Source organism: Juglans regia, chromosome 13, assembly GCF_001411555.2.
Source record: "Juglans regia cultivar Chandler chromosome 13, Walnut 2.0, whole genome shotgun sequence".
NCBI classification, from domain to species: Eukaryota; Viridiplantae; Streptophyta; class Magnoliopsida; order Fagales; family Juglandaceae; genus Juglans; species Juglans regia.
The window spans coordinates 38,945,591-38,972,141 of NC_049913.1; the positions used below are offsets into that span (position 1 = coordinate 38,945,591).

Below are 26,551 nucleotides of genomic sequence, written 5' to 3' on the forward strand. Positions count from 1 at the left end.
GTTGCTGAGGTGGATTTTGGAGAAGTTTCTGCTTTTTATCCTTGCAAATATCATCTTCTGATTTATTGTTAATACGTACGACATTTTCAAGAAAAATAAGAATTTTTCTTATTTATTTATTTATTAATTTCTTTTATTAAAATGTGAATTTCACTTATAAAAAGATTTTTTTTCTAGTCTAGTGATCATTTATTACATATTTTTTTATTATCTAATAGTTATAAATGTACTGCATATTACTTAGCATGATAAAAATAGAATGATAGTGTATTGTACAGCATTACAGGGCATATTTATCACTATTTAATGATAAAGAATCATCTAATAAAGAATTATTTAATGATAATAAATGTGTCACATCATGTATAATGGAATAAAAGTGGCCTGATGGTGTGTTATATAGAATTTTCCATCAAAAATTTATAATTACAGTCGTAGATTGAATAAGTGTCGAGTAATTTTTTTTTAAAAAAAAAATAATAGATTTTTTTAAAAAAAAAAAATTCACAGTCTATAATTATATATACAATTAGTAATGCTAGATACAAACTCCAAATAGATAAATCACATATACGTTTTTTGTAAAAAAATGGATCCTATTAATAAAAAATAATTTTTTTATATTTTTTTTTAATGTAGATTCACTTTTTTACAAAGATTTGTATGGATTTTGTCTATTTAGATTGTGTTTGAATGTTGAAGTAAGTTAAATTGAGTTGAGTTGAATTGAGTTGAGATGATAAAATATTGTTAGAATATTATTTTTTAATATTATTATTATTTTAAAATTTGAAAAAGATGAATTATTTATTATATTTTGTATTGAGATTTGAAAAAATTGTAACGATAAATTGAGATGAATTTAAAATCCAAACTCACGGTATTTAAAGTTTGTAGTAATGATTTCTCTTAAATTAAAGCGCTGTCGTTGTGGTTGTACAACGCGTGTTTTTCAGATTTTTTTTTCTTCTTAAAAAAAAAAAAAAAAATCTAGGAAATGTGCGGTTAGTTTGCTCTCCCAGAATTCGATCGGTAAGAAAAGAGAGAGACCCCAGAAAATTCAGGATCAGGGGTTTTCCCTAATGAAATGGGAAATGGAGCTAGAGGAAATCGAAGCGATTCTGGAGAAAATCTGGGACCTCCACGACAAGCTCAGCGATGCCATCCACTCGATTTCGCGGACTCATTTCCTCAATTCCGTCAAAGCCGTGACGAAGCCCGAGAAGATAAAGCATCCCTCCTACAACTGCAAAAATAGCCACAATGACGCCACTGAGGACAACGTCCGGGCCTCCGGGTTCGTTTTCGTCAAAGACTTCCGGGTGGACGAGGGCGACGACTCGGCCGTTCAGGAGGCCAAGAGCCTCAACGCCATTCGGACCGCGCTCGAGAACCTCGAGGACCAGCTCGATTTTTTCCATGTGAGTCGCTTGTTTCATTTATGTGCGATTCTTCTGGTTGAGTTCTCGATGTTTCAATGTCGAGATAAATTTGTGTGAGAATTAACGAATAGGTGCTTTTGATATTTGAGCCCTACGTGGTTAGAAATAACTTGATTTCGTAGGGTTTATATGTGATGCTTTCTATCTTTTTTGGTTAAATTCTGTTTGCCTTAATAGTCTCATGCGATTTTGCTGCAACTTTAAAATTAGCTTGAATTATCTTTCTTTCTTTCTTTTTTATGTCGATTTAGCTTGAATTATCTGGCCTGAGTTATATCTGTCTTATTTCTTATGAACATCATGCAAGTTTGGTTGGTTATGTTCTGTCTGGTTGCTGAAAATATGAAGCTTGAAAATGTAGGGTTGCGGTGAGAGGGTTGTCTTTTAAGGAATTTCAAGATTAGCTCGTAATTCTGTTTATTGTAAAAGTGGAGGATAGGAAAAGAAATCCTCCTCTTTGTCCTATGGTCCTAATTTTATTGCTAGCCAGAATGACTGAAGATATTTTCTTCACTGCTTTCTCTAAAAACAGACAGAAATCGATATTTTCTTCACTGCTTTCACTGTATTGTCACTATCTTGAGTTGTCTTCACATTAAGCATCACTTTGGTTTTTGTTGGCGTTCTGTTTGGTTGCTATAAAAATGGAGGAAAAGGAACATGAAACTTTGAGTTTAACAGTTCCTGTTATTCTTTTGGATTCTAAATGAAAATGCTTTATTCGACCAAGGTATTATCTTGTGGTTAGTTTAGTTTGATTCGGGTTGAGTTAGAGTCAGTTTGGTAGCTGAAACTTTTTGGCTTCTCAAAAGTCACCTAAAAAGCACCTCTGTAATAGCTAACAATAAACAGTTGGCTCCTGCTTCTTAAAAGCTAAAGCACACTTTGAAGGAGCCCATGAAATGGAGCGTAAGTAAGCTGAGATTGGTTACAATGTTCATATTAAAGAGAGGAAGAGGACTTTGGCCTTTAAATTGGACAAGAATGAAATAGGCGAGTAGCCAACAAACCGTTTACGAAATTACGGGAATATGGCACGTCAGGATGACTGGAAATGGAGTTGGCTACATGGTACTTGTAACTTTTGGATGGAAATGTCTCAATTTCTAAGGCCCTTTAGAGACTATCAAATGATAAGTCACATTCTTTTACAATGTTGTCGACTATGACTATACTGGAGTTTTGGTCCTAGAATGAGTAGAATGGAGTCGAATTTTATACATTATGTCCATTTTAATAGTTGGGGCGGGGGTTTGTTGATAGGAATTCTATCTAGGTGCTAGAATTTTGATAGAGAAATGCTTTTTTGTCCAAAATCCTTCTGTATTTTTGTTGTTGTTGCTTTTTTTTTTGTTTTTTCAATGGAAGTAAGGGTAAGTAAGATATGGCAGTCGGTGCTGATTTTGGGGAATTGCAATTTGCTGACAGGTTCCATGTTTTTTTTTCTCTTTGACAGACTGTTCAAATGCAGCAGCGGGCTGAAAGAGATGCTGCAATTGCCCGATTAGAACAAAGCCGGATAGTTCTTGCAATGAGATTGGCTGAACATCATGGTAAGAAGTTCAAAGTCATCGAAGAAGCTATGGCATTTGTGGGAGATGTACATGATGCAGGTCACTTTGTTTCACCTGAGAAACTTTATGGTCAACCATATAGTCCATTCGGTGAAAAACTTGTGACTCACGGAGACAATCGGCCTAATATACTGATCAAAGTCCTCATCTCGAGTTTCGATTTTGCAAAGAAATCGCTTAAATTGGATGGCATGGGTGGGATATTGGGCAATGCTGCTTTGTTCGCAGTAAGCATGATTGCATTGATGCATCTGCATCAGGTGGTTTATAAGGAGCATCCACAGAAGCGTGAAGATGATATCACCAGCAAAAGAAATGTGAGACAAACTTTTTGGGCGGAGGAATCATCATCGAATAGTCATTTGAGCCAGTTGGATGTGTTGTCAGGCAGGGGTTGAGTGGAAAAATTGGATTCTGCGGCAGTCTGTCGAAGGATGCACTGCCTAGCTCCTATGATTTTAAAAGCTCTGGCTCAGCCTCTCCCACGAAAGTTTGAAAGGGTTTGGCAAACTAGTTAGGACGACGATCATTCATATGCAATTTGTTGATCTTTGTCGGAGCTACTTCTGAGGCTTTAGATTAGTATGGTAGTTTGCATATTTCTGGTCTTTTCCCAACTTTCGACTGAGCTAATATCTTTGTGAATATTTTATTCTTGCAATTTTTATGTAGACTGCTGTATTTTCTTGGGATGTTCGACATTACCGCGAAGTCTTTGACGCGTTGATGTCCTTAGAAGCGTCACTGGTATGGATATCTTCGGAATCCAAAATCACTTCTTTCTCGGTGAGTACTTGGAAGATGTTTAATGATGTACTGTAGTCGCCTCAATCCCAAATCCTGGGGAGAGAAATATGGAAAAAATTATATTTATTAAAAATATAATACAAATAATTAAATTTATCTTTCTATCGGTTTAAGTTTTTGAGATAAGTAGAGATTTCACGTAGAATGACAGCAGAGGTTCTGAGTTTGAATTTTAATTAACTACCACTTATTAGGTTTTGATCAGCTAGCCATGTATATCATCCTTTAATTCTGTACCATTTCTCAAAGATTCAGATTCATGGAAAAAATCTCTTTAAATTTTTGTTGGTATTTAAGAGTCTCAAGGAAGAAGAAATAGGTTTATTTTATTTGTTTATATTTCTATCTCGTAAGTAAAGAACTAGAGGGAATTAAGGTGTAAAAAGGTGTCATACCGATTCATACGGGGCTGGGTTGTGGCACATGACATTGTGGATGCAAAGAAAGAAGTAGCAAATGGATTCGGGTATGATCCAAGGAAACTATAGAAGGAAAGAAGGGCCCAGTGGGCTATTCTCTGTAGACTGGTTTCTGATGGGTGGATATGTAGGATTTTGAGCTTTTTAAGGTGTGTGTGTGTGTAACTTCACTTCGGATGAGGATTTCTTTAACATATTTTAGGGAATTTTATTGGTTCGTTTATTCAAATCAAAATTATTATATTTTAAATTTGATGGAAAGTAATTTTCCCTATCAACGTTAATCATTTTCAAATCTAAATATTTATCAATACTGACCATGCAACACACGATATGTCACATTCATTCAAAAGCCTTTTTCTTTGTAGCCCATCACAGCATTTCCTTGTAGCGTTGTCATATTCAGACAGCTTGTCGAAATTAAACACAATATATATAAAAGTCATGGTAAATAGAAAATCGATAGAATTAGGTACGTGATACAAAAACATTAATGAATTAGAAGAATGTCGGAAAGTTAATGTTGATCCCGTTCACGCTTTGTTGACTCTGGTTTTTAATAATAATAATAATAAAAAGGTTTGTACAATACATTACACAATAATAATATAAAATAAGGATATTTTTATAAAATTATGTTACATTTATAAGATGCATGTTTTATAAAAATATCTTTTATTTAAAATATAATTATATAAAATATTGTATGTAAATTATTTTCCAACCCAAAAAAAAAGAAAGTAGAAGTTTGAACACATGATTAGCCTCATAATCTGCAGGTAGCTGTCAAACCGCTCTCTTTGACTTCCTATTGGATGCATGACTCAGAAGTCCCCCACGTAAAAATAAAAACGGAATTCTCCTTTTTCGAAGGTGAAAGACAAGACAAGAAGAAAACATCTTTCCCTTTTTGTCCAACTTTGCTTCCCTATTTTCCTCACTCTTGTCATCTCAAATCTGAAATGAAAGATTTGGGGGCTTTCGGTGCATATATGGTCATGCAAAGTTGTTTCAGATATACATTTGGTCAGCTTGGTCAAGAGAAGTATTTATCATGTGCTAGCTAGCTACGGCCTGCTACTTCAACTTTCCTTTCCATGTCAAATTTTCTTTCATATATATTTTCTTGCAATTTGAAAATATGTAGCCAGTACCGGCCCCAAATTAAATACGATGATTTAATTATACGTGTATCATGCACAAGATTGCAGGCAAAGTTCATGTGGGAATGATCGATCTAGACAAAGTTGTGGGATGATTTGGGAACTATAATAAAAACATTGTCCCACCACCACCTAGCAGTACTCCTCGAAGATGTTGATGATCTACATTTATAGCGTTTCTTCTCACCCACCCGCCCAAATTAAGACTCAGAGATAAAAGAAAGTTTTAATTTTTCTACTTACGAAGTACTACGTACCAACATGATGATTGATCTTGCAGAATCCAATTGAAAACGAATGAATACATCTTTTCCACCACTACTACGTACGTACTAAATCCTACATAAGTACATATTAGGGTTGAAATTATTTTTATTATTTAAAATCATGAGTGCAAGGAGAATGTGCTACTGATGATCTGTCACTCAGAGTGCACCGTTCAATTTTACCACTAGTTCAAAATTTTCATTTTATTTTTCTTCAATTTTTTTATTTATATTTTTTTATCATTTTAAAATATTAATATACTAATAGTCACTTCTTTAATTATATATTAAGTAAAGAAATAAATTAAAAAATAATACATGAGGTATCAAAATAAGAGACATATAGAGTGGACAAAGTAGCATTTTTCAAAAATAAAACGTAAAGTACAATAGATTGAAAGCAATAATGATCGTTTCAAGAGCCATACCTACCAACCAATTCTACCATATAAATGTTTTAGAACTTATTTCATATGCATAATTCTCTTGCTTTTATTTTAGATCTTAGAATTGAACAAAAAGGTCATGTTATTAATGAATATGTAATCAAAGACAGACAAAGATTCAAGCTATTAAAATTGGAAGCTCGATCATATATGTTACTGTGTTCACGCGCACAAAATGCATTTGGAAATGAATTCCATGATCATCAAAGATTGGAAAGATCTTGATTATGACTTCCCATCGGCCATGACCCTCTTGTCGGTAGGTGAAATTGAGGACTTGTGTCGACCCTATGGGGCAGGGCATGATGGGCGCCCTTCCCATCCTCGGATTCACAATGCTCTCTATGCAATATGGGCCATGACTTTTCACACCGGCCCATGCCAGGTGTCAATGATTTGGCTTTGCTGAGGATTGATCATGGCTGCCACGTGGACAAGAAATCAGAGACAAAATTCGTAATTGGGTGCAGAAGTCCCATACACATAATCACGTGTTGCCGACCTGATTTGTCTTTCTTTCTTTCTTTCTATTTTATTTTTTACATTTGAATAGGGGCCCATCTGATTATGGTGTGAACTCCAAATATTAAAAATACAGAGAAAGAAAAAAAAAAATCAAAGTGCATGGGCGTAGGATATATAGTGAAAGAGAGGGGGCAAGTAGATTTAATAGATTGGACGGTCAGCATACATTAATGGGCACGTGGGTGATCATTAGTCAACCTCTGATAAGATCCTTTGAGCTAAAAAGGTCATGATTTTGCCATAAATTATGCTCAATGTGGTGGAGCAGAGGTACCGAGTTGTATCAAATTTTGTGGGTCCAAAAACTACCGGGTCAAACTAAGCTCGATCGATCTGCTACATCCAACATTTTTTTTCCTTTTTCCATTTAATTCTCGTATAAAAAATTATTTATTTATCATCATTTATTTCTAATAAAATAATTATTTTTAATTAAAATAAATCTAATTTTATCGTAAATAGTCATTCACCATCTTGATCATTTCATAATCAACCATCATATATACGTTAATGTTTTGTATAGTTCTGAACCAAAAGTTCATAGAATTGAACCAATTTGTTTGTTTATTTCTTATTATTTTGAATTTTAGGAATATATATATATATATGAAAGATTTATGGTATATATCTATTTCTTACTTTTTAAATTAAATAAAAAATTAAAATTTAGGTAAGAACTATAAAGAATCTAAATTTATTGTTAAAAAGTGGAGTCCATTGTTGAAGGTATGCCATGATGTGATGCCTAAGTGGGGGGACCAAAGCTTTGAACATTGCACGTTGAAAGGACGAAGCAGCAGTAAGGGAAAGCAAAACAATGCAAAGGCGCTCGGGTGCTGTCCCTGAGCATTAAATTGCACCGCCGCATGCAGCACTTCCAAGTGTATGACAGAGAGTCGACAAAGCGGCCACAACTTGCGGTGCATATATATGTGCAGTGCAGGGCGCTCTCCATGCGTGTTCCTTCTCTTCGTGAGCAGCTCGATCGATTCAAATTTCACCCTCTTCTTAATTCTCTCTAAAAAAAAAAAAAGAGAAAAGCCTGCAATGTAGCCGTACTCTTCTTGCCTCTGCCTCTGCAACAAGTGTCTCCTCTCCTCCCTTTCTAGTACTCCCTTCTCTTCCCCAACTAAATTTCAACAACTCATGTCAATAATAACAACTAATTAGATAAATATGGCCAAAAAATAAACGTGAAAAATGATAAGGTGATGAGTAGCTGTTGATCAGATCCATTCCTTGGCAAAGAAGTGGTAGATACAACCTTATTGGTTAGTCGTAAGAGAGAGAGTGAGATCAGAAGCAGATGACTGTCATGAGGAACTGTGTGCCATGCACAATCTCTCGATCGGGTCTTCCAACGTACCACTGATCTACCATGAATGAACAGTAAGTCACATGCTAGTTGCAGCTTGAAAAGAAGCCTGATGTTTCACCTTGTACAATGTATACGCCAACGATATTAATGAGCTCTTGTTTTATCGCAGCTTACACCTCCCTACCTTCTTCTTTGTTAACCCCTTGGTCTTCACTTTTTCCCCCTCTTCTTTTCAACGTCTTTAATTCACTATTGTACTCGTGAACTGATGTTTGCTTATATATATATATATATATATATATATATGTATGTATCATGTATTCTAGTGGTCTAGGAGGTACAGAATGAAACAGTGTTGGCTAAATAAAAGATATATATATATTATAAAGATCAATAGACCATAGTCTATGAGAGTGAATGATTTGAATAATGTGACAGCTAAATGTATGATTTTAACACGTGACCAAGTGGACAAAATTCACCAGTCAGTCACTCATGTGAGTTGGTTTATGAAAGTGATCAGAAGGCCTTTTCTTCTTACTTTTTTTTTTTTTCAATTTTTTCTTTTATTTTGTAAAAATTACATCAAATCCTGTTTGGATTCAGAGATGAAATAAGATGAGTTGAGATAGTTTATAAATAATAGTGAGATGAGTTGAAATGATCATCTACATCATAATCGATTAACTATTATCAGTACTTAATTTTTCACTCTTAAAAACACCGAAAATTTTCAGTTTTTACGCTCTAATTTAATTAAAATGTTAGTTGGAACCCTTATTTCAAATTAGAGATGAGATTACTTTATCTTTTAAAGTAATAAATTTTACATTCCCTTAAAAAAAACAAATTAAATTGTGTGATACATATTTTCTTTTTCTTTTTTTTATGGAAAATGATATATATTTTCTTAAAGGAATGACAAAAGCAACTAATAAATAAATAAAAGAGCCCGCTGGTGGTCCTTTTAATTTGGCAACCACCACCTAAGTAATCAAGCTGGACCTACCAGAGAGCGGCCCGGGGAGGTTTGGATACCCAAAAAAAAAAAAAAAAATTAATTTATCTTAATTTATCTTATTTAATTTTTTTAATTTTTATATAAAATATAATAAATAATTTAATTTTTTCAAATTATAAAATAATAATAATAATAATAATAATAATAATAAATAATATTCTAACAAAATTCTATTTAATTTTTAATTTTTAATTTTCATCTCATTTCATCTCAATTTATTATTTAAACCTCCCATAAAGTGCCGTTTAGATAAATAGTTAAGATGAAAGTTGAAAATTAAATAAAATATTATTATAATATTATTTTTTAATATTATTATTATTTTAATATTTAAAAAAATTAAATTATTTATTATATATTATATAAAAATTTGAAAAAATCATAAGATTAAATGAATTAAAATAATTATTTTTTTTTGTACAAACCGGGCTCAAAGTATAAGCATGAGTACCGTCGGTTTCTTGCCCAAAGTAGTCAGTAAAAGATTATTATTAATTACACCAACTTCAGTAGATATCTCACGTGAAGAATTAAGGACATCATGATTATAGTTCGACAGAAAATATAACTATCGTTTGGATTTAAAGATGAGTTAAGATAAGTTAAAATAGATTGTAAATAATAATAAAATGAGTTGTGAATAATAATAAAATTTGTGAGTTAAAATTATTAAATAATAATAAGATAAATTAAGATAAATTGAGATGAATTGTGAATACAAATGAATATATAAATAAATATTTAATATTATTAACTTAAACGCCAAGACATTTTTATAATTTTCCCGACATGACTACTTTGCAATCATAATGTCATGATTTGTACGTAAGGGCATGCAATTTATTTTTTATTTTCCTAGTGGCAATTTAATTGCCGGTCAGCAAATTAATTTTATTTTCCCCTTACGATTGGATCCTCCATAGATATATATCAGGCCGGTTGAACCCTGGCCTCTCTATAATATTAGACAAGAATTCTAAATAATCTCATTTTTTTAAAATAAAAATTATAAGTTAATTGTCCTTCTAAACTAATTGCATGTGTTTCATATAATCCGATGATCATTCCTCTTGATTTGTAGAGATTTCTTCCTTTTATGTAGATCTTTTTCCTTTCTTTAGAATAATTGAATCCTACTTGGCATATATAATTAATTTCATCCTTAAATTTCTCTAACTTTATCTCTTCCTTTCATTCTTGACAATGGACTTCTAATTGGCTAGCTGGATCTTAGTTTATTTCATATCCAAACAAGTATTGAAGGATGTTTCTAACTACGAAACATTAACGGACATATCATTTATCAAAAAAGAAAACGAGTTGTTAAATGTTAATGAGAAATAACTCTCGTTGGGTGACCCCTTAATTTCATGACTGATCATGTCATAAGTAGGGGTGGCAAATAATATTTTCAAGTCGTATTCGTGTCGTATCAACTCATGAACATTCGACTATATAGGTCAACCTGAACCTAATCCGTTAAGCTAAACGTGTCAAACTTTCAAACTCTAACCCAATCCATTTAGATAACGGTTCGTGTTGTCACCCATTTTAATCTGTTTAATATTTCGCTAACACAACACGTCTCATTTAAACCCGTTCATGTAAATTGGTTGAACTAAAACGCATAATTCATTTGACCTGATTAACATAATTTTATATAAAGTTAAAATCTATATTTATTAATAACTAAAAGAGTTGAAGGAATATGTTTTGGTCAAGTTATCAAAACAAAGTGTATTAATTGTAATTTATATAGAATTACAAGTAACAGCCAGCACATGAGGTTAGTGCTGATAAATACAAAGATTTCAAATGATAAGGATAAAATACAAGTGATAACTATCTAAATAGATAACTCATCTTATATGATAAGTGGTGGTTGTTACATATATATCAGATGCCATAGTGTTTGTCTATCATCAAGTAGTTGCTTATCTTTAGGAACAACATGCTGCAGATGATGATTGTCGATAACAACATTATCCAGTTGGTTATCTTCAATGTTATCTCTAACAATAACCACAATATCTTAAAAATCTGTGTCAATATTTTTTAAATTTTAACATATAATAAAATCAGCATTACAAACTATCACTATAACATGTTGGCCCGTTATTGATCTGTTTGTAAATCATGTCTTAACGGGTCAACTTGTTTTGATCCGAACCTGTGAACATCAAACCCGAATCTACTAATTTCATGACATGTTCGTATTGAATTCAAGGGTCGTATCATGTATTACCACCTCTAGTCATAAAAAAAAAAAGAGACAATTAAAGGGGGTGGGGAAGAATATTTGCTGCTGCTTCTAGAAACAAAAGTTGGTGAGAGATTTAACCTACTTCAATCTACATCTCAATGAATATATAGACCATATTGGGATGGTATAAAAATGTCAAAATAATATAAAATGACAACAAATATAAATGAGGAAAAAAGAATAAATATAAGTGGTATTTTTAAAAAGAAAAAAGAAAGAAGGGCAGATAAACTCTAAGAAAACAAGTAACCAAATATTGGCTACTTGCGACCAAACGACAAGTTCTAAGCAAATAAATATTTGTTAGAGTGATATATATTTATTTTATGATAAAATTAGTTTTACAACTTAATGTTTCATAATAAATTACGTCAATTTATAAATTTATTTTTATGAGATATCTTTGTGGTTAAAACATTTCTCTTACACTATTAAATGACTATTAAATGTCGGTCTTATCGTGATCAGGAAGGATCGATGCTTTTCTTCTTTCAGTCAATGATTGCAGGTTATACTATTTTTTCTTTTTTCTTTTTTAAATTGCCCTTCAATATCTTCATAAAATCTGTTTTAAAATATTTGTTTAAAGATATATAATATGTTTGAAAATACAATTGTTCTCATATTATTTTATTATTATTTATAAACAGTTCATGATAATTTTACTGTTCACAAACTATTTCAATTATATTCACTAATAATTTAAAATATTCTTAACAACTAATTAAAGGACCTAATATCTATCTTTCAACACGTACGTTTTCTACGCTACTACTTCTATGACGTAAAAGCACAAAATTCACAAATAGAAAAATGTTAAAGTACTTACTAATTCGCGCGAAAAGGTAATATTAATACTGATCATCTGTACATTTCGTGCATGATCAAGATCATGATGATCTGTGCCTCCTCGATCTTGATTCTTGACAATTGGTTCTTCAAATGTCTTAATACCACCTACAAGGGGTACGTAATAACAGGGGTGTGAAAAAGAAGGTACGTAATTCATTCATTCATTCAAGATGCAGGAGGCCGATCTGAAGCGAGCGGCATGGGACGGGACAGATTCTCACGTGTCATGGGTCATATATCCCAAACCCACAAGTACCAGTACTACTACTTACTGTAATTGCCTACATCCATTTTTTTGTTGCCCTAAATTTTCTACCAACCGGCAACCATTAAAAAACGACCCCTCCATTACTAAGTACCCAACCTTCATTGCTAGAACCATTATTTGCTTCTAGAGCCCCCCATGCAATATATATATATATATATTATTATATAGCCCCCCATGATTAACAGTGGTACTGTTTGCACTCGAATAGAGTTAATGATCTCCTTACAAAATACTTCAAATACATCCTCATTGTCTTTCACTGGGAGTACTGGACATGGTATGATCAGGTAGTGAAAGATGTGAAGAGCCTGAAAGAAATTGCTGCACTGGGAGATACAATTTGTTCGCGAAGAGCGCAATCTGATTGCTCATAAGTTGGCAAAATTTGCCTTAAAACTAGAAAATTTTACATGTTGGGTTGAAGAATGTTCTGATTTAATCTCAAGTTTGATTTCTGTTGATATGGCTTGTAATGAATGATTTCCATGAATGAATGAGGTTTATTCAAAAAAAAAAAAAAAACAAATACACCCTTATGTGTGATATTTATTTTCTTAATTTCAAGTTAATTAAGGTGATGAACACCTGACAGCTCGTGGGAATTAACTGAATTGCTATTTTAGAAAATAAATAAAAAACAATGGAATTATTGTCTGGCTTCGAGACATAATCATGGGAACTTTTTCGTGTCACTGATCCTCTGCGTCTTTTGAGTATTCGTTAAGCAAGTACTCTCTCACTGCAGAGATATTATATATGCTCGCAGTCTCATCACGCAGGTTGTAGGCTCTTCCCTGTAGACCATTTTTATATAATTTAGAGGCCCTTTTTGTTTTTCATTACCATTTATTTATTTCTTTATTTTCCCTAGCCACAAACCTACCCCAAAGAAGACACTTGTCAATATGGTACATTGTGTCCTTTTGTTTTTCATTGTGACAAAAAAATAAAAATCACCATATATTAACATGTGTTACCATAAAAAAAATATATCTTGATAAATTTATTTTATAATAAAAATAATTACAATTCAATTTGTTACATTAAATCACGTTAAATTATAAATTTTTTTTATATTAGAAGTATTTCTCCTATAAAAAATTAAAAACGAGCTTTAGTGATTAACATGTGCACGCACTTAATTAGGACCTATACTTACTAAATTTCAAATTTATTTGAAAAGTAGGTACAGGAATCTTACCAGAATCCTGGTATTTTTATTTTTTCCATCCAGGAAAAGGGCTAAAACTAGTACTCATTGTTCCGCTTTTATGATTGACTACCAAATATACCATTAATTCTGCCAGTTTGTACGTGAATCATTAATTAAATAGAAGCGAAAAATATGGTGAAAAAAAATATATTATGACTTTTTTTTTTATTGGGTTGACCTTTTCATAAAAGATTGATAATGGGTTGACCACATGCAATTTACGAATTAATATATTTTTGCCTGAGATATAATAAAAACCACTAAACCAGTACGTACGTAGACATGAATAAAATAGGAACAACATTGTAAATAGAAGCGATGAGGAGCACAAAACCATGATTTTTGAAGAAATTATTTAGAATTAATGCTCCATGGACTGTTTAGGAATGCTCCCTTGACTTGTTGTCTTCAAGTCAAAGTCCAATCACATCAAGAGTTTATACTCCAATCTATGTACTTTGGATGCTACATAATTTTAGAGGATTTATAAATAATATTAAAATAATAATAAATAATATTTTGTGAATAGTAATATTTAGAGAATTAAACATTTGAGATATTTCATGCAATATTATAATATTATTCCGTATGTTTATCTTTTTATGAGATTGAAATTATAAGATGCCGATCCATCGATTAATGTTTTTTCAAATATGACGGCTAAAAAGATAATATAAGGAATGATCTTATAATTCATTCAAATTATTTAACAACTTGATTTGGATATTGCCAGCTATATATGTTCATAAACCCATCTCACTCATTGTCTAATTAATATTTAGCCAAAGTCTCATAATAATGGGTTAGTATGACGCAATTAGCATGTCACATAATTCTAACTTTTGTTCATAAGCGTTATTTCCGATCATTTTCTTCTAAACTATGGTACCCATATAGAAAGTGAAGAAAAGGTACATTTTGCATTTTAGGAAGAGAACTACAGCATATATCATAAAGAGATTATACAAAATAAATTCAGAAAGTATTGATGTGATTTTATAGAATCTGTTAGATGTACTTTACAATAAAAATAACTTTACAATCTGACGTATTATATTAATTTGTAGATGATTTATTTTTATATAATCCATTTGTGTCTAAAATATTTTTCTTTTTAGGAAAGCAAATAAACTAAAATTATGCTGATTTCTTCAACATTACTGTATATTTCCTAAATATGCATGCTTTTTAAGCTGTGAAATTTATATTCCTTTGTGCTAAAACTTTGCTTTTGCGACAGCACAACTTGGCAATAGAAGAAATTAGAAAACGAAAACGCACGCCTTACTTAAAAAAATTACAACGGTTTTGTGTTCACACGGATACGACGACTCCGACCCCATCGACCGTCCCTCAAGCGCTAATTGCGCCTACGCGTGTGCGGTGTGGGCTCAAAAGGAATGCCAATGAGGCTGGCATTGCTGCATCACAACAATCATTTTTTAGAAATTCTATTTACAATTTGAGTGTAAGACTTTGTATACAATCTCATTGATAAATCTTTGTTCTTCTTTTTTTTTTCTTGCAAGTTTTTATTTTTATTTTTCTTCTGCTTCTCTAAGAAAATCAAAACGGTATGTCTCAAAATCATCACAACAATTATTTAGATGATTCGGGTATGTCTCTTTTTTGGGAAAAATTAAAAAAAAAAAAAAACCCAAATTTATGGGATAAATAAATCTTTTACCCCATAATCCCATTCTCTTCCTATAATTAAGACCAATAAATGCTAAAAACATAAGCTTGCTTATATATACATTCCCATAAATATCTCCAAACATTATACGCTTACCTTACATGAAAATGTTTCCAGAAGTCCTCTTGATTTCATTTCTAGAATCCAGGATCATTAATATTAGCCAAAAGTACTTATAATATATATGATAGAGAATAATAAAAGCTGAAAATAGCTTAATTATTCGTTTCATAAAATTATTATATGGTCAAAACCAAACATGGAACTTTTAACAAGCCTTGTAAAAAATTCAGATTGAAATTAAACAAAACTTCACTCATTTCTCCTTTGATTTTGATGGAGATTTTTAAAACAATAATAAAAAAAAAAAAATGAACACTAATACAAAACTACTACTCCATAGTAATGTATCAAGAAATAAATTTAAAAAAGAAAAGAAAAAAAAGTAGCCGATTCTTTTGTTGCGACCGGAACAAAATCTGCCGAGAAATCGGCAAGCCAACGGCAGCAGCCAACAACACTCATCTCAAAAAAGCACTCCTCACTCATAGGACAACAAGAGGATCTGAACCAAACAAGATTTCTTGAAAATAATCATCTCCTTGGTTCTGGTTCTGGTTCTGGTTCTGGTTCTGGCTGAGACTCTGATTCATCATCGATGAGGATCCCAAACTTTCGTTATTTGAGTTCTCGCCGAACAGGAGACCGAATTCGTCCATCATTGTATCGTTCGATATTGGTTCATCGAAAAGCAAATACGGCTCGGAAAAGTTAAAGACATCATCGAAGTACGGCAAATCGAACGGTAAATACACACCAATACCCGAATCATCGGGGAGACTCGTTTCGGCTTGACATTCTACGAACACTTCCTCCATAGCTATTTCTCGCTTACACTCTCCCACCTGTTCTTCTTGCTGTTTTTCATGTTGTTCTGTGGGAAGGACTTCTTCACTGGAAGGAGTTCTGTATTGAAGAACAGAAGTCGGAGAAGAAAGACTGTGACCGTGACAGTGAGACTCGTCGCCCGAATCATAGCTCGAAACCGAAGGAACATTAATTTCGGGCTTTTCTTTCGGTGGAGTAACAAAGTTGGTTAAAGCGTCGGGACCTCGAAGCTTAATGGCTGCGTTATCGTAAACCATGGCAGCCTCCTCAGCGGTGTCGTAGGTACCCAACCACAGTCGTACACGTCTTGTGGGATCTCGAATCTCGGCCGCCCACTTTCCCCATGGCCGTTGCCGTACTCCTCGAAACTTCTTGCCATTCGACGGAGCCACCTTCAGTGGCCTCCGGCAGGCGGGGGCCTCTCCAGCAGGTCGTTTCCGGGGTTTCGAAACAACGTTGTTCTTGCAACCGGACTCGATGTTGATCTCCTCGACGTACCGCTTCACACGTTGCCGGCCGAAGAAATCATGGTCCTCATCGCTGGACGAGTCCGTGGCGTCGGGGTCGGTCACTGATATCCGTACGACTCTCGGGGGGTTTGGCTCATCTTGTCGTTTCCGGTGACCATCAGGCACTTGTCTGTGCTTTGTGAGCTTTTTGATAATGTTTCGGTGCTCGGTGTATTTGATTGGGCATAGGATACCTTGGTCCTGTTCCATGTCTGTATCTTTTCTCCCTCGAGTAAAGATTTCTCCTATCAGATTCTTTCAAAAGGAGAAGAAAATAAAGAGGCGGAAGAAAGTGAAAGACCAGTGAGCAAGAAGATTAGAAAAAAGGGTGAATAAGAAATATGTCACAGAGAGATGGAAAGAGTGGATTCGAAACAAAAGGCAAAAACACTGTTTAAATCTGGAAATCCATCAAGAGAAAAGATAGAAACTTGAGGCATATAGTCATGGGGAAGATAGGAGAGAGACTTCAACAAACAGGAGAAAAGAGATTCAGCGAGCAGTAAGAGAGGTAGAGCCAGAAGAGAGACAGTGATCAAATTCGTGTCTTAGCAGGAGGGATGAGGAACACTGATATAAAGGCTACACAAAAGTCATTGTGAAATCGTGGGTTGGAGATTTTAAAGGCAACCTCTCTGTAGGTTTTTTGAGAGAGAGAGAGAGAGAGAGGGTACCGGAGGCTTTAGGGGGAGAGTGAGAGGTATGAATAAATCTTCTCAACCTCCTAACATTTCACACTTCACATTATTTTTAATTTTTATTATTTTTTTTATTAAATATTTATTATATGAATAATAAATAAAAAATTTAAAATAATTTTAAAAAAATAAACTTAAAAGAAATTTAAAAACATATTAAAAATTTTAAAAATTAAAAAAAAAGTAAAGTGTATAGTGTGGTGGAGGTTGTGAAACAAAACCCGAGAGGTATATAGAACCGAAGGGCTGTATTTAAGTGGTGTCCTCTGCGGTGTGCAGCTTGTTTGTTTTATTAATTAAGCAAAATAATTTGTCCGTGCGTTTAATTAAGCGAAGAAAAAAGAAATTATAAAAAAATAGAAAACGAATTTGGTAGTTCCCGTTCATAATTCATCCAGTGCGACTTACGAGGGAGAGAGAGACGGGGCCTCCTGAGTTCTAGACTACTAGTTCTAGAGGGAGTGACAACCGGTAGCCATTTCACCATGAATAATGCATACACTCTCGACTCTCCAGAAATACATATTTTTCACAAAGAAAGATATCATTTCCAAAGTAGAAAAAAAAAAAGAAAAAAAAAATCTTTTTAATGTAAAAAAATATATATATATATATAATATTTGTTATAATATCCTAATAACACTTCTATTACTCAAATGAAGATTTTAAATATAGTATGTTTTCATAATCATTATTATCTTATATTATATTATTTTATCTCATTTAATTATTATAATTTTTTAAATTTTTATATAAAATAAAATAAATAATTTGAATTTTTTGAATTTTAAAATAAAAATAATATTAAAATATTTATTCTAATAATATTTTATTTATTTTTTTTTTATCTTATCTGTAAAAATAAAAGTTATGTTATAATTTAATGAAGCCATTTTTATAAATACATAGGTCAAAGTAACTTTAAAATCCTCTCTGTGTGCCTTTTTGCTTCTTTTAAAGAAAAATGTCGTAAAAGGTGAACATGTGAGAGCGCGTGGCAGCAATGCTACTATTTTTTATTTTATTTTTTATGTTTTGATAAAAAAGAAGAATTCTAACAACGGATTTATTTTAGACATATATGAGTCATGTGTGGGGTTTCACTTGTGTAAGATTAGTTAATATTTATAAAAATAGAAAACAAGTTTACATATTGACATACGAAATTAATAAATAAATAATACTACTCATCATCTCAACTTCCATCATCCTCCCATCATCCTATGATGTGGCATTAAGTGATTGGAAATTATTTATTATATTTTACTTATAAATCTATTATCTAATGTCACATAATGAGATGATTGGAGGATGATGAGAGTTAAGATGATTAATAGATTTTTTCTTAAAAAATATGAGTTTGTAAAAAGATTTTAATTTCTTTTTATGGGTCGGAGATACATCAAAGAAAGACTTTGGTTGAAATTCGCTATATATACTCAAAAAGTACGTATAGAAATAGAATCCAAGCGAATTTGTTAGATTCTTAGTGGTTGACCAATAACACATAGACGACGACGTACGGCCTTTGATGTTGATGACCAATTTCTATTTAATTTTCATAATCTAAAGCAATAGGAGCTGCCACATGCATTACTTTGAGTCGTTCTGGAGTTCACTCCGGTAACCGGTAGAACGACTTGGACCCCTAATTATCAACCGGTGATAGCCGTTAATTGTGGCTTGTCGACAAAGGAATGCCACTCTGTCTTCAAAACATTAGCTTGTTCATACATTCCCATAACCATCTCAAAAGATTATACGCTTACCTTAAGTGAAAATTCTCCTCTTATTTCCATTTAAGATTTTAATCATTAACACTTTGCCAAAAGTAGCATATAATCTAGCACAAATAAAATTGGACTAGGGAACTATATAAGCTAAAATAATGTATTTAGTTTATTAATAACTTTATTTGTTAACCGGCATGTCTCCTAGTTGGAGCACACATCATCCATGCTGCCGACATATCATATTAAAAGAAAATATGAGATATAAAGTTTTAAATTTCTTATACAAATTAGTTCTTGCCATATCAGAGTTGTGAAAGAGTGTTTCTTCTTTACCAACTATCTATTGCAAACCGACACAATATATATTAAAAATCTATTTGCAACTTCATTTATTTATGTACCAAACTACAACTTATGTGAAAGTTTTCAATATTCATTTTTTATAAAAATTAGTAGCGTTTGAAACTTTTTATATTTATAATGGATCTCATGATAAATACTATATTTTTATACTAATTTATAAATAAGAAAATCTTCTTAATCTATATATTTCAATTTGTTGGTCAAACTTATACTCTTAATAAGCCTTGGAAAAATTTCATTTTGGATAGGGTTGGGTGGCGGGGCGCTGCCATCCGCCACCTCGCATCCATCGCCCCAACCCCACCTGGGCGGTGTGGGCAACCTATTGGAAAAACACTCAACGAGGGCAGAGATGGACTCCGCACCTTGCACCCCCAAGCCTGGAGTTAAGCCATACATACGCGCGCGCGCGCTCGCACACACACACACACACATATATAACAACAGTACGATGTTGTTTTGGGGTTAAGTTAAACCTAACCCACCTCCCCCTTCTCTCTCACTCTCTCTCTACTCTCTGCGTCGTTGCCCTCTCAGACTGGCCTCTATCCCTCTCACAATCGCCAAGGCAATGCGGCCTGTGCCCTCTTCTTCTCATCCTCCTCCTCTTCTTCTCAGACCCTCTCTCCAAAAGTCCCTCTCGCAGTCACCGTGGACCTGTGGCCTTGGATTTTTTCACTAGTTTAGATTTTTTTGTTGTTTACGATTTTATGTGTATTGTGTTGTAGATTTGATTTGTATTTTGTTCATTGTTGTGGATTTTGTATTTTGTTGTGAATTTTTTCTTTTCTTTGATTTTTTTATTTTTTCCAGTTGTGACAGATGTGGGTGGGTGGTGAGGCAGATGAACCAAGGGTCCACCCCTGTACCCCAACAAATGGACAGGGGGCCACGCCCTCGAGAGGCGGTGGCAGATTTCGGAGGGCAAACACCCCTCTGCCCAGAGGCAACCTAGTGAGGGAAAGGGGCAATCCCGAGGAAGAGATGCCTGCAATGGGACACTTGTATAATGCAATGGAAAGAGTCAAAGAGAATATAAAAGCAAGGCGCAATAACAAAGTTACTGCATTTATGCCATTCATCAGGATCATTGATGCTAGGTGGGATAAACAACTTCACAATCCATTAAATGCGGCAGGTTGTTTTCTTAACCCTTGAATTTACTATAACCCTTACTTTAAAAATAAAAATGATGTTTCAAGTGGGTTTATGACTTGTGCTATGTAGTTGGAACTTGATCTTGATAATCAAGACAAGATCATTGAAGAACTTGAATTGTATAAGAATGCAAAAGGTGATTTTGGACATTCTTTCATAATTCGCCAGCGTGAAAAAATTAGTCCAGTTATTATCAATATCATTTGTTAAATAGTGTGAATCTGTATTTTAATTTTTGCCTTATTTTATTTTTATTTAATTTTAAGTAATAATTTATAATTGCACTGTTGCTATAGTTGCATGGTGGACTAATTTTGGTCACAAGGTTCCAACACTTCAAAAGTTTACAGTTCGAGTACTAAGTCAATGTTGTAGTGCAACTGGCTGTGAAAGAAATTGGAACACATTTGAGTTTATTCATTTGAAGAAGAGGAATAGATTAGAGCATAAACGTTTGAATAATTTAGTATTTGTTTGTTATAATTTGAAATTGCGATATAGGTAAATTTTTTTCAATAATAATGTTTTTTCATTGTTGAAAAATATGTAACATTTTCACTTATGTCTGAATTTTATTTTGACAGAAACATAAAAAAGGGAAGATATGCTCTGGATCCAATTAACTTTGAAAACATTGACTTGATGGAGGAATGGGTGAATGAAGAATCTGAGCTTATTGATGGAGAAGACTTTGATTGGAAAAGTATTGAGGAGCCATTAGACTCACTAAATGTGGAAGACGATGATAATGTTGGTCTTGATGTTGAGAATGGTGGTGACATTGACGAAAATATTTTGATTAATATTTCGAAAGTTGATCCTTATTGTCTTATTGATGAAGATGTGTGATTATTTATTTTAACAGTTGGATTGAGAACTTGGAAGTATTATTAAGTTTTGTGTTGTTACGACTTGTATTAAAAAGTATTATTGAGTTTATGACTTGTATTGTTGTTATTTTGGAATATAGTTTTTTATATATATAATTAATTTATCCATTTATAGACAATTCTGAGATGATATTGGTATCGAAATATTTCGTTCCAGTAACTTAATCGAAATGGTCACTGGAATGGAATTCAAAACTATGAATCCCAACCCATTGGGTGCGGGTAGCACCTCTAATTTTGGGAAGGATTATGGTTAATTTGAGAATGTGCATATAATGTAGCACAAACAAAATTGGACAAGGGAGCCATATAAGCTAAAAAATATAGTTAATTTATTAATAGCTTTATTTGCTAATGGGTATGTCCCTAAGTTGGAGAACACATCCTCCATGCTGTCGACATATCATATTAAAAGAAAATATAAGATAAAAGATTTTAAATTTCTCCTCTAAATTAGTTCTTGCTATATATTTCTTCTTTACCGACTACTGATTGCAAACTGACACAATATATATTAAAAATCTATTTGCAACTTCATTTATTTACATACCAAAGTACAACTTATAGTGTGAAAGTTTTCCATATCCACTTATTATAAAAAATAGTTGTGTTTGGAACTTTTATATTTATAGTGGATCTCACGATAAATACTATGTTTATGCACTAATTTATAAATAAAAAGTCTTCTTTATTTATATTTTTCAATTTATTGGTCCAACTTATACTCTTAACAAGCCTTGTAAAAATATCATTTTGGGAAGTATTATAGTTAATTTGAGAATGTGCTAGTGAGAATAAGATTTTTATTTCTAATTTTACTGTTTACAGGTTTTTATTATATATTTTTATTATTTTTTATAGCTGAGACTAGAGTAACGTGGAGGGCAACCTAGAACTTGCCGCCATTATGTGGGTTTAGTGGATAGAATCATCTGAGGCCCATCAAAGAAGGGTAAATACACTGTGAGGAGTGCTTATTATGTGGAACTTGATAGGAAAAGATCAAGGTAGGTAGAAACCTCGATGAACAGGCCATGGGTGCAAGATGGAAAAATATCTGGTAGTTGAATATGCCAGGAATGGTGAAAATATTTCTTTGGAAAGTAGGGAACGAGTTACTGGCTACAAGGAAGAAACTGATGGAGGATAATGTTATGCATGTAATTTGGAATTGCCCAACTACAAAGGATGTGTGGACAGAGCCTCCTAGCCCAGTTTAGAAGTGGGGAACAGTAGAAGATAACTTTCTTAATCTTTAGGAGAAACTGATGGGAAAAATGGACAAGGCTGACTTAGAACTAATAGCTTATGTCATGAGGAAATTGTGGCTAAGAAGGAAGAAATATATATTTGAAGAAAGGTTTCAAAGCCCTAGCAGAGTAATAAGATCAGAAAAAGATGGTCTTCAAAAGTTTCAGTCAGCACAATTGAGTTCAAGGGAAAGTTCTTCTGCAACACAGATTGGGAGGATATTGCAGAAGTGGAAAAAAACTAAATAGAAGTTTTGTAAAGGCCAACTGGAATGCCTCTCTCGGCCAATAGAACAAGAGGATGGGGATAGACATTATTATCAGAGATGATAGGGGTGAGGTAATGGCTGCTGCTTGTAGATGAAAGAACAATGTAACAAATGTCTAGCATTGTGGCATACCCTAGAGTTATGCAAGGATCTTGGTTTTCAAAAAGTATTTATTGAAGAGGATGCTCAAGCTGTTGTCAATGTTGTAAATAGTAATAAAGAAGATATGTCCTACATGGATCACATTATAGAAGATGTAAAAGAGTTTTCTAATGTATAAACCTGAGTGAAAAATGCAGTACTCACATAGGGATAGTAATACAATTGCCCACATTCTAGCTAGGAAAGCTTTGCAATTAGAGAAAGAGAGGGTATGGATCGAGGATGGCCCTGAGTTTATACGTTGTCAGTGGCAAGAGATAGATTATGTAATGGTTGACATTTTTATGAATTTGAATGAAGGAAAGTTTACACTCAAAAGAATTTGCCTCCATTTATATATGGATTTTGTATGTCTCCTCCACATTATTTCTGGTCTTTTTGTTCTTGTAATTGAGATATGCCAGTCACACGCGTCCTGGTGGACTGCCTCATATATTCTCATTCTTTTCTCTTGTTTCCTTTTGTTTTCATTTTTCTATGTAAAGGTCTCATATATGCTCCTGATTGCTATACCTTAGAGATCATGTCTGGTTGATAAAATGAGACATTTGTGTATGTTCTTGATCAAGTTACACACATGCCGATGAAAGCTTCAATGTTTAATTAACCGGCATGTCTCCGAGTTGGAGCACACATCATCCATGCTGCCCACATATCATATTAAAAGAAAATATGAGATATAAAGTTTTAAATTTCTTATACAAATTAGTTCCTGCCATATTAGAGTTGTGAAATAGTGTTTCTTCTTTACCGACTATCGATTGCAAACCGACAATATATATTAAAAATCTATTTGCAACTTCATTTATTTACATACCAAAATACAACTTATGTGAAAGTTTTCCATATCCATTTTTTATAAAAATTAGTAGCGTTTGAAACTTTTTATATTTATAATGGATCTCATGATAAATACTATATTTTTACACTAATTTATAAATGAGAAAATCTTCTTAATCTATATATTTCAATTTGTTGGTCAAACTTATACTCTTAACAAGCTTTGGAAAAATTTCATTTTGGGTAGGGTTGGGTGGCGGGGCACTGCCATCCGCCACCTCACATCCATCGCCCCAACCCCACCTAGGCGGTGTGGGCAACCTATTGGAAAAACACTCAGCGGGGGCAGAGATGGACTCTGCATCTTGCACCCCCAAGCCTGGACTTAAGCCATACATATGTACACACACACACAGATATATATATATATATATATAACAACGGTACGATGTTGTTTTGGGGTTAAGTTAAACCTAACCCACCTCCCCCTTCTCTCTCTCTCTACCGTGCGCTCACATACGGCTTGTGTCGATGGACAATATGGGTCAGAGTTTTCTGTAATTTTTGTTATTAATTTTCTACGATTTATAGATATCGAACATATATATAGAGAAATAATATGTAAATTTTATTATAGTTAAGGTTTGGTCGATCTCACTACCAAATTATAAGTAATTCGTTCACAGAAATAACCTTTATATATATACATGATCAGATCATTTAATTAGGCTTTAAAATCCAATATTTCCAACATATGAAATTCTATAAGATCAAATATTACATTTATAACGCGCGTCTTGAATAATTTGGAAAATTTGTCTTTCCTTTTCTTACTCTATTTTAGGGGCAAGGAAAATTAAAAGTTCTACTTATCATGTTTGAAAATTTTTGTTAACAGCATGCAGTACTACGTAGTATTATTTCATTTAAAGTAGTAGGTTTAAACCATATATATATATATATATATATATATATGTGGTACTAGTAGTAGTACTACTGTTATAGTGTCTAATTCTGGCTCATGATCATGTACTTCAAATTGTCCCTAAATTTGCATGCAGTACTACTACTGTGAATGTTCCAATGATTAAGGATCAAGTTCAGATAGACTGAACAATTCCAAAAGAGAAAAGACACGATATTATAAGAAAGATCATAATTTTGTATCTTGCTTACAACAATGAAGACAGGCATGGTATCTTTAAGACAGCCATGCCCATGCATATGTATATGGTTTTGTCCTGGAGATTTAAGTACTCGAGAGAGAGAGAGATATGGGCCAGCAGGGAGAGATCATGATCACTTGCTAGCTTATCAATATTAATATTAAATTTCAAACGTTAATTCCTCAAACGGTGCATCAAACAAACAAGCCGACTTGCATATATATCAATATTAAATTTCGAAATTTTCAAAACTAAAAACCTTAAAAAATATGTTCTACGTGTGTGACCCGGCTTTCATATGTCTAAACATGCATATATCCTAATGTGGTACCCAATGATTGGTTGTTATGCTCTCAAAATCACAATTAGGTATACGAATGATGGGTTTTAATTAGAAAAACATGATGTAATTCGATCGCCGATTTTGAGTCTGCATGCTTTGGTTTATATTCCATCTGCTTGCATTTAGATACATGTGTTTGAACCTTTAGATACAAGCTATTTTCACGTGGATGATCAGGACCTTTAATTATGGGTATGGTAAGCATTTTTGTAACCAAACTAGCTACAAATTGGAGCTAGCACGCCTGCACGTAAAAAGTACAAGGGACTATTGGAGCTCATTATGTGATGGTGGTCTCCGGCCCCATGATTATGTCGTTGTACCATTTCGTTTGTCACATGATCCTTATTTGGAGCACACATCAATCTCTTCAATCGAGGACTTCGTGGTAGAAAACTCAGGTTGAACATGATCATGTGATGAGCTTTAATTGTTCAAAGTTTGCGGAGCGGAGGTTGATCATCATCAGGTTGAAAATTTGATCACGCAGGATCAGATCACATTTTACGTATCAAGGGCAGTTCAATTAAGACATCAATGATGTACTGTGTATAACGCATATATATATATATCATGTATATATAGCACACCGCATAAAAGTTCAATTAATTATTAAGATATTTAAAGGGAACTTGATCATAAGTTTCATTTGAGTAAACCACCATTAATTATTCACACACCGTATGGCCGCCACACTGTATCTTTGATTATCATTGATCTGAATAAAAATTTTTACAGTTTTGTGGGTGTTGATGTAAACACGTTATTGAATTATGTAAAAATTCTTGCTTTGGTGTGATTGATTTCACTTTTCATTTTATTTTTTCTCTTATCGTTCCTAATAGAACACAAATTTTCCTCATAGCTCATAAGAGTAATTAAGGGGGAGATCACAACAAATGATCAACTTAACCAATAAAATTTTTCAATTTAAGCCGCAGATGTACGAGTTAATATTATCAGAATTTTTTTCTTTTAAAAATATTTGGAGGGGTTGATTTTTGCAAAACGTTTCATCAGCTGTATGAGAGAGAGAGAGAGAGAGAGAGAGAGAGAGAGAGAGAGAGTA

The 26,551-nt window shown here is 33.1% G+C and overlaps 2 protein-coding genes across 2 annotated transcripts; one reads left to right on the forward strand and one right to left on the reverse strand.

Moving 5' to 3' along the window:
- Nucleotides 1-987: 987 nt before the first annotated feature.
- LOC109010866 (plastid division protein PDV1) lies at nucleotides 988-3,708 on the forward strand. The gene is made up of 2 exons (XM_018991812.2): nucleotides 988-1,421; nucleotides 2,899-3,708. Exons 1-2 carry the CDS (start codon nucleotides 1,083-1,085, stop codon nucleotides 3,412-3,414), a joined length of 855 nt encoding a protein of 284 aa, XP_018847357.1. The 5' UTR covers nucleotides 988-1,082; the 3' UTR covers nucleotides 3,415-3,708.
- Nucleotides 3,709-15,676: 11,968 nt separating this feature from the next.
- Nucleotides 15,677-17,259, reverse strand: LOC109010865 (ethylene-responsive transcription factor CRF4-like). Its single transcript, XM_018991811.2, has one exon. It carries the CDS (start codon nucleotides 16,878-16,880, stop codon nucleotides 15,819-15,821), a length of 1,062 nt encoding a protein of 353 aa, XP_018847356.1. The 5' UTR covers nucleotides 16,881-17,259; the 3' UTR covers nucleotides 15,677-15,818.
- Between the last annotated feature and the right edge of the window lie 9,292 nt (nucleotides 17,260-26,551).

Bases quoted from the DNA above. Each gene is read 5' to 3' on its own strand.
- LOC109010866 (XM_018991812.2), top strand. From the start codon at position 1,083: ATGAAATGGGAAATGGAGCTAGAGGAAATCGAAGCGATTCTGGAGAAA. The intron at 1,422-2,898 runs GTGAGTCGCTTG...TCTCTTTGACAG, and splicing joins ACCAGCTCGATTTTTTCCAT to ACTGTTCAAATGCAGCAGCG.
- LOC109010865 (XM_018991811.2), bottom strand. From the start codon at position 16,880: ATGGAACAGGACCAAGGTATCCTATGCCCAATCAAATACACCGAGCAC.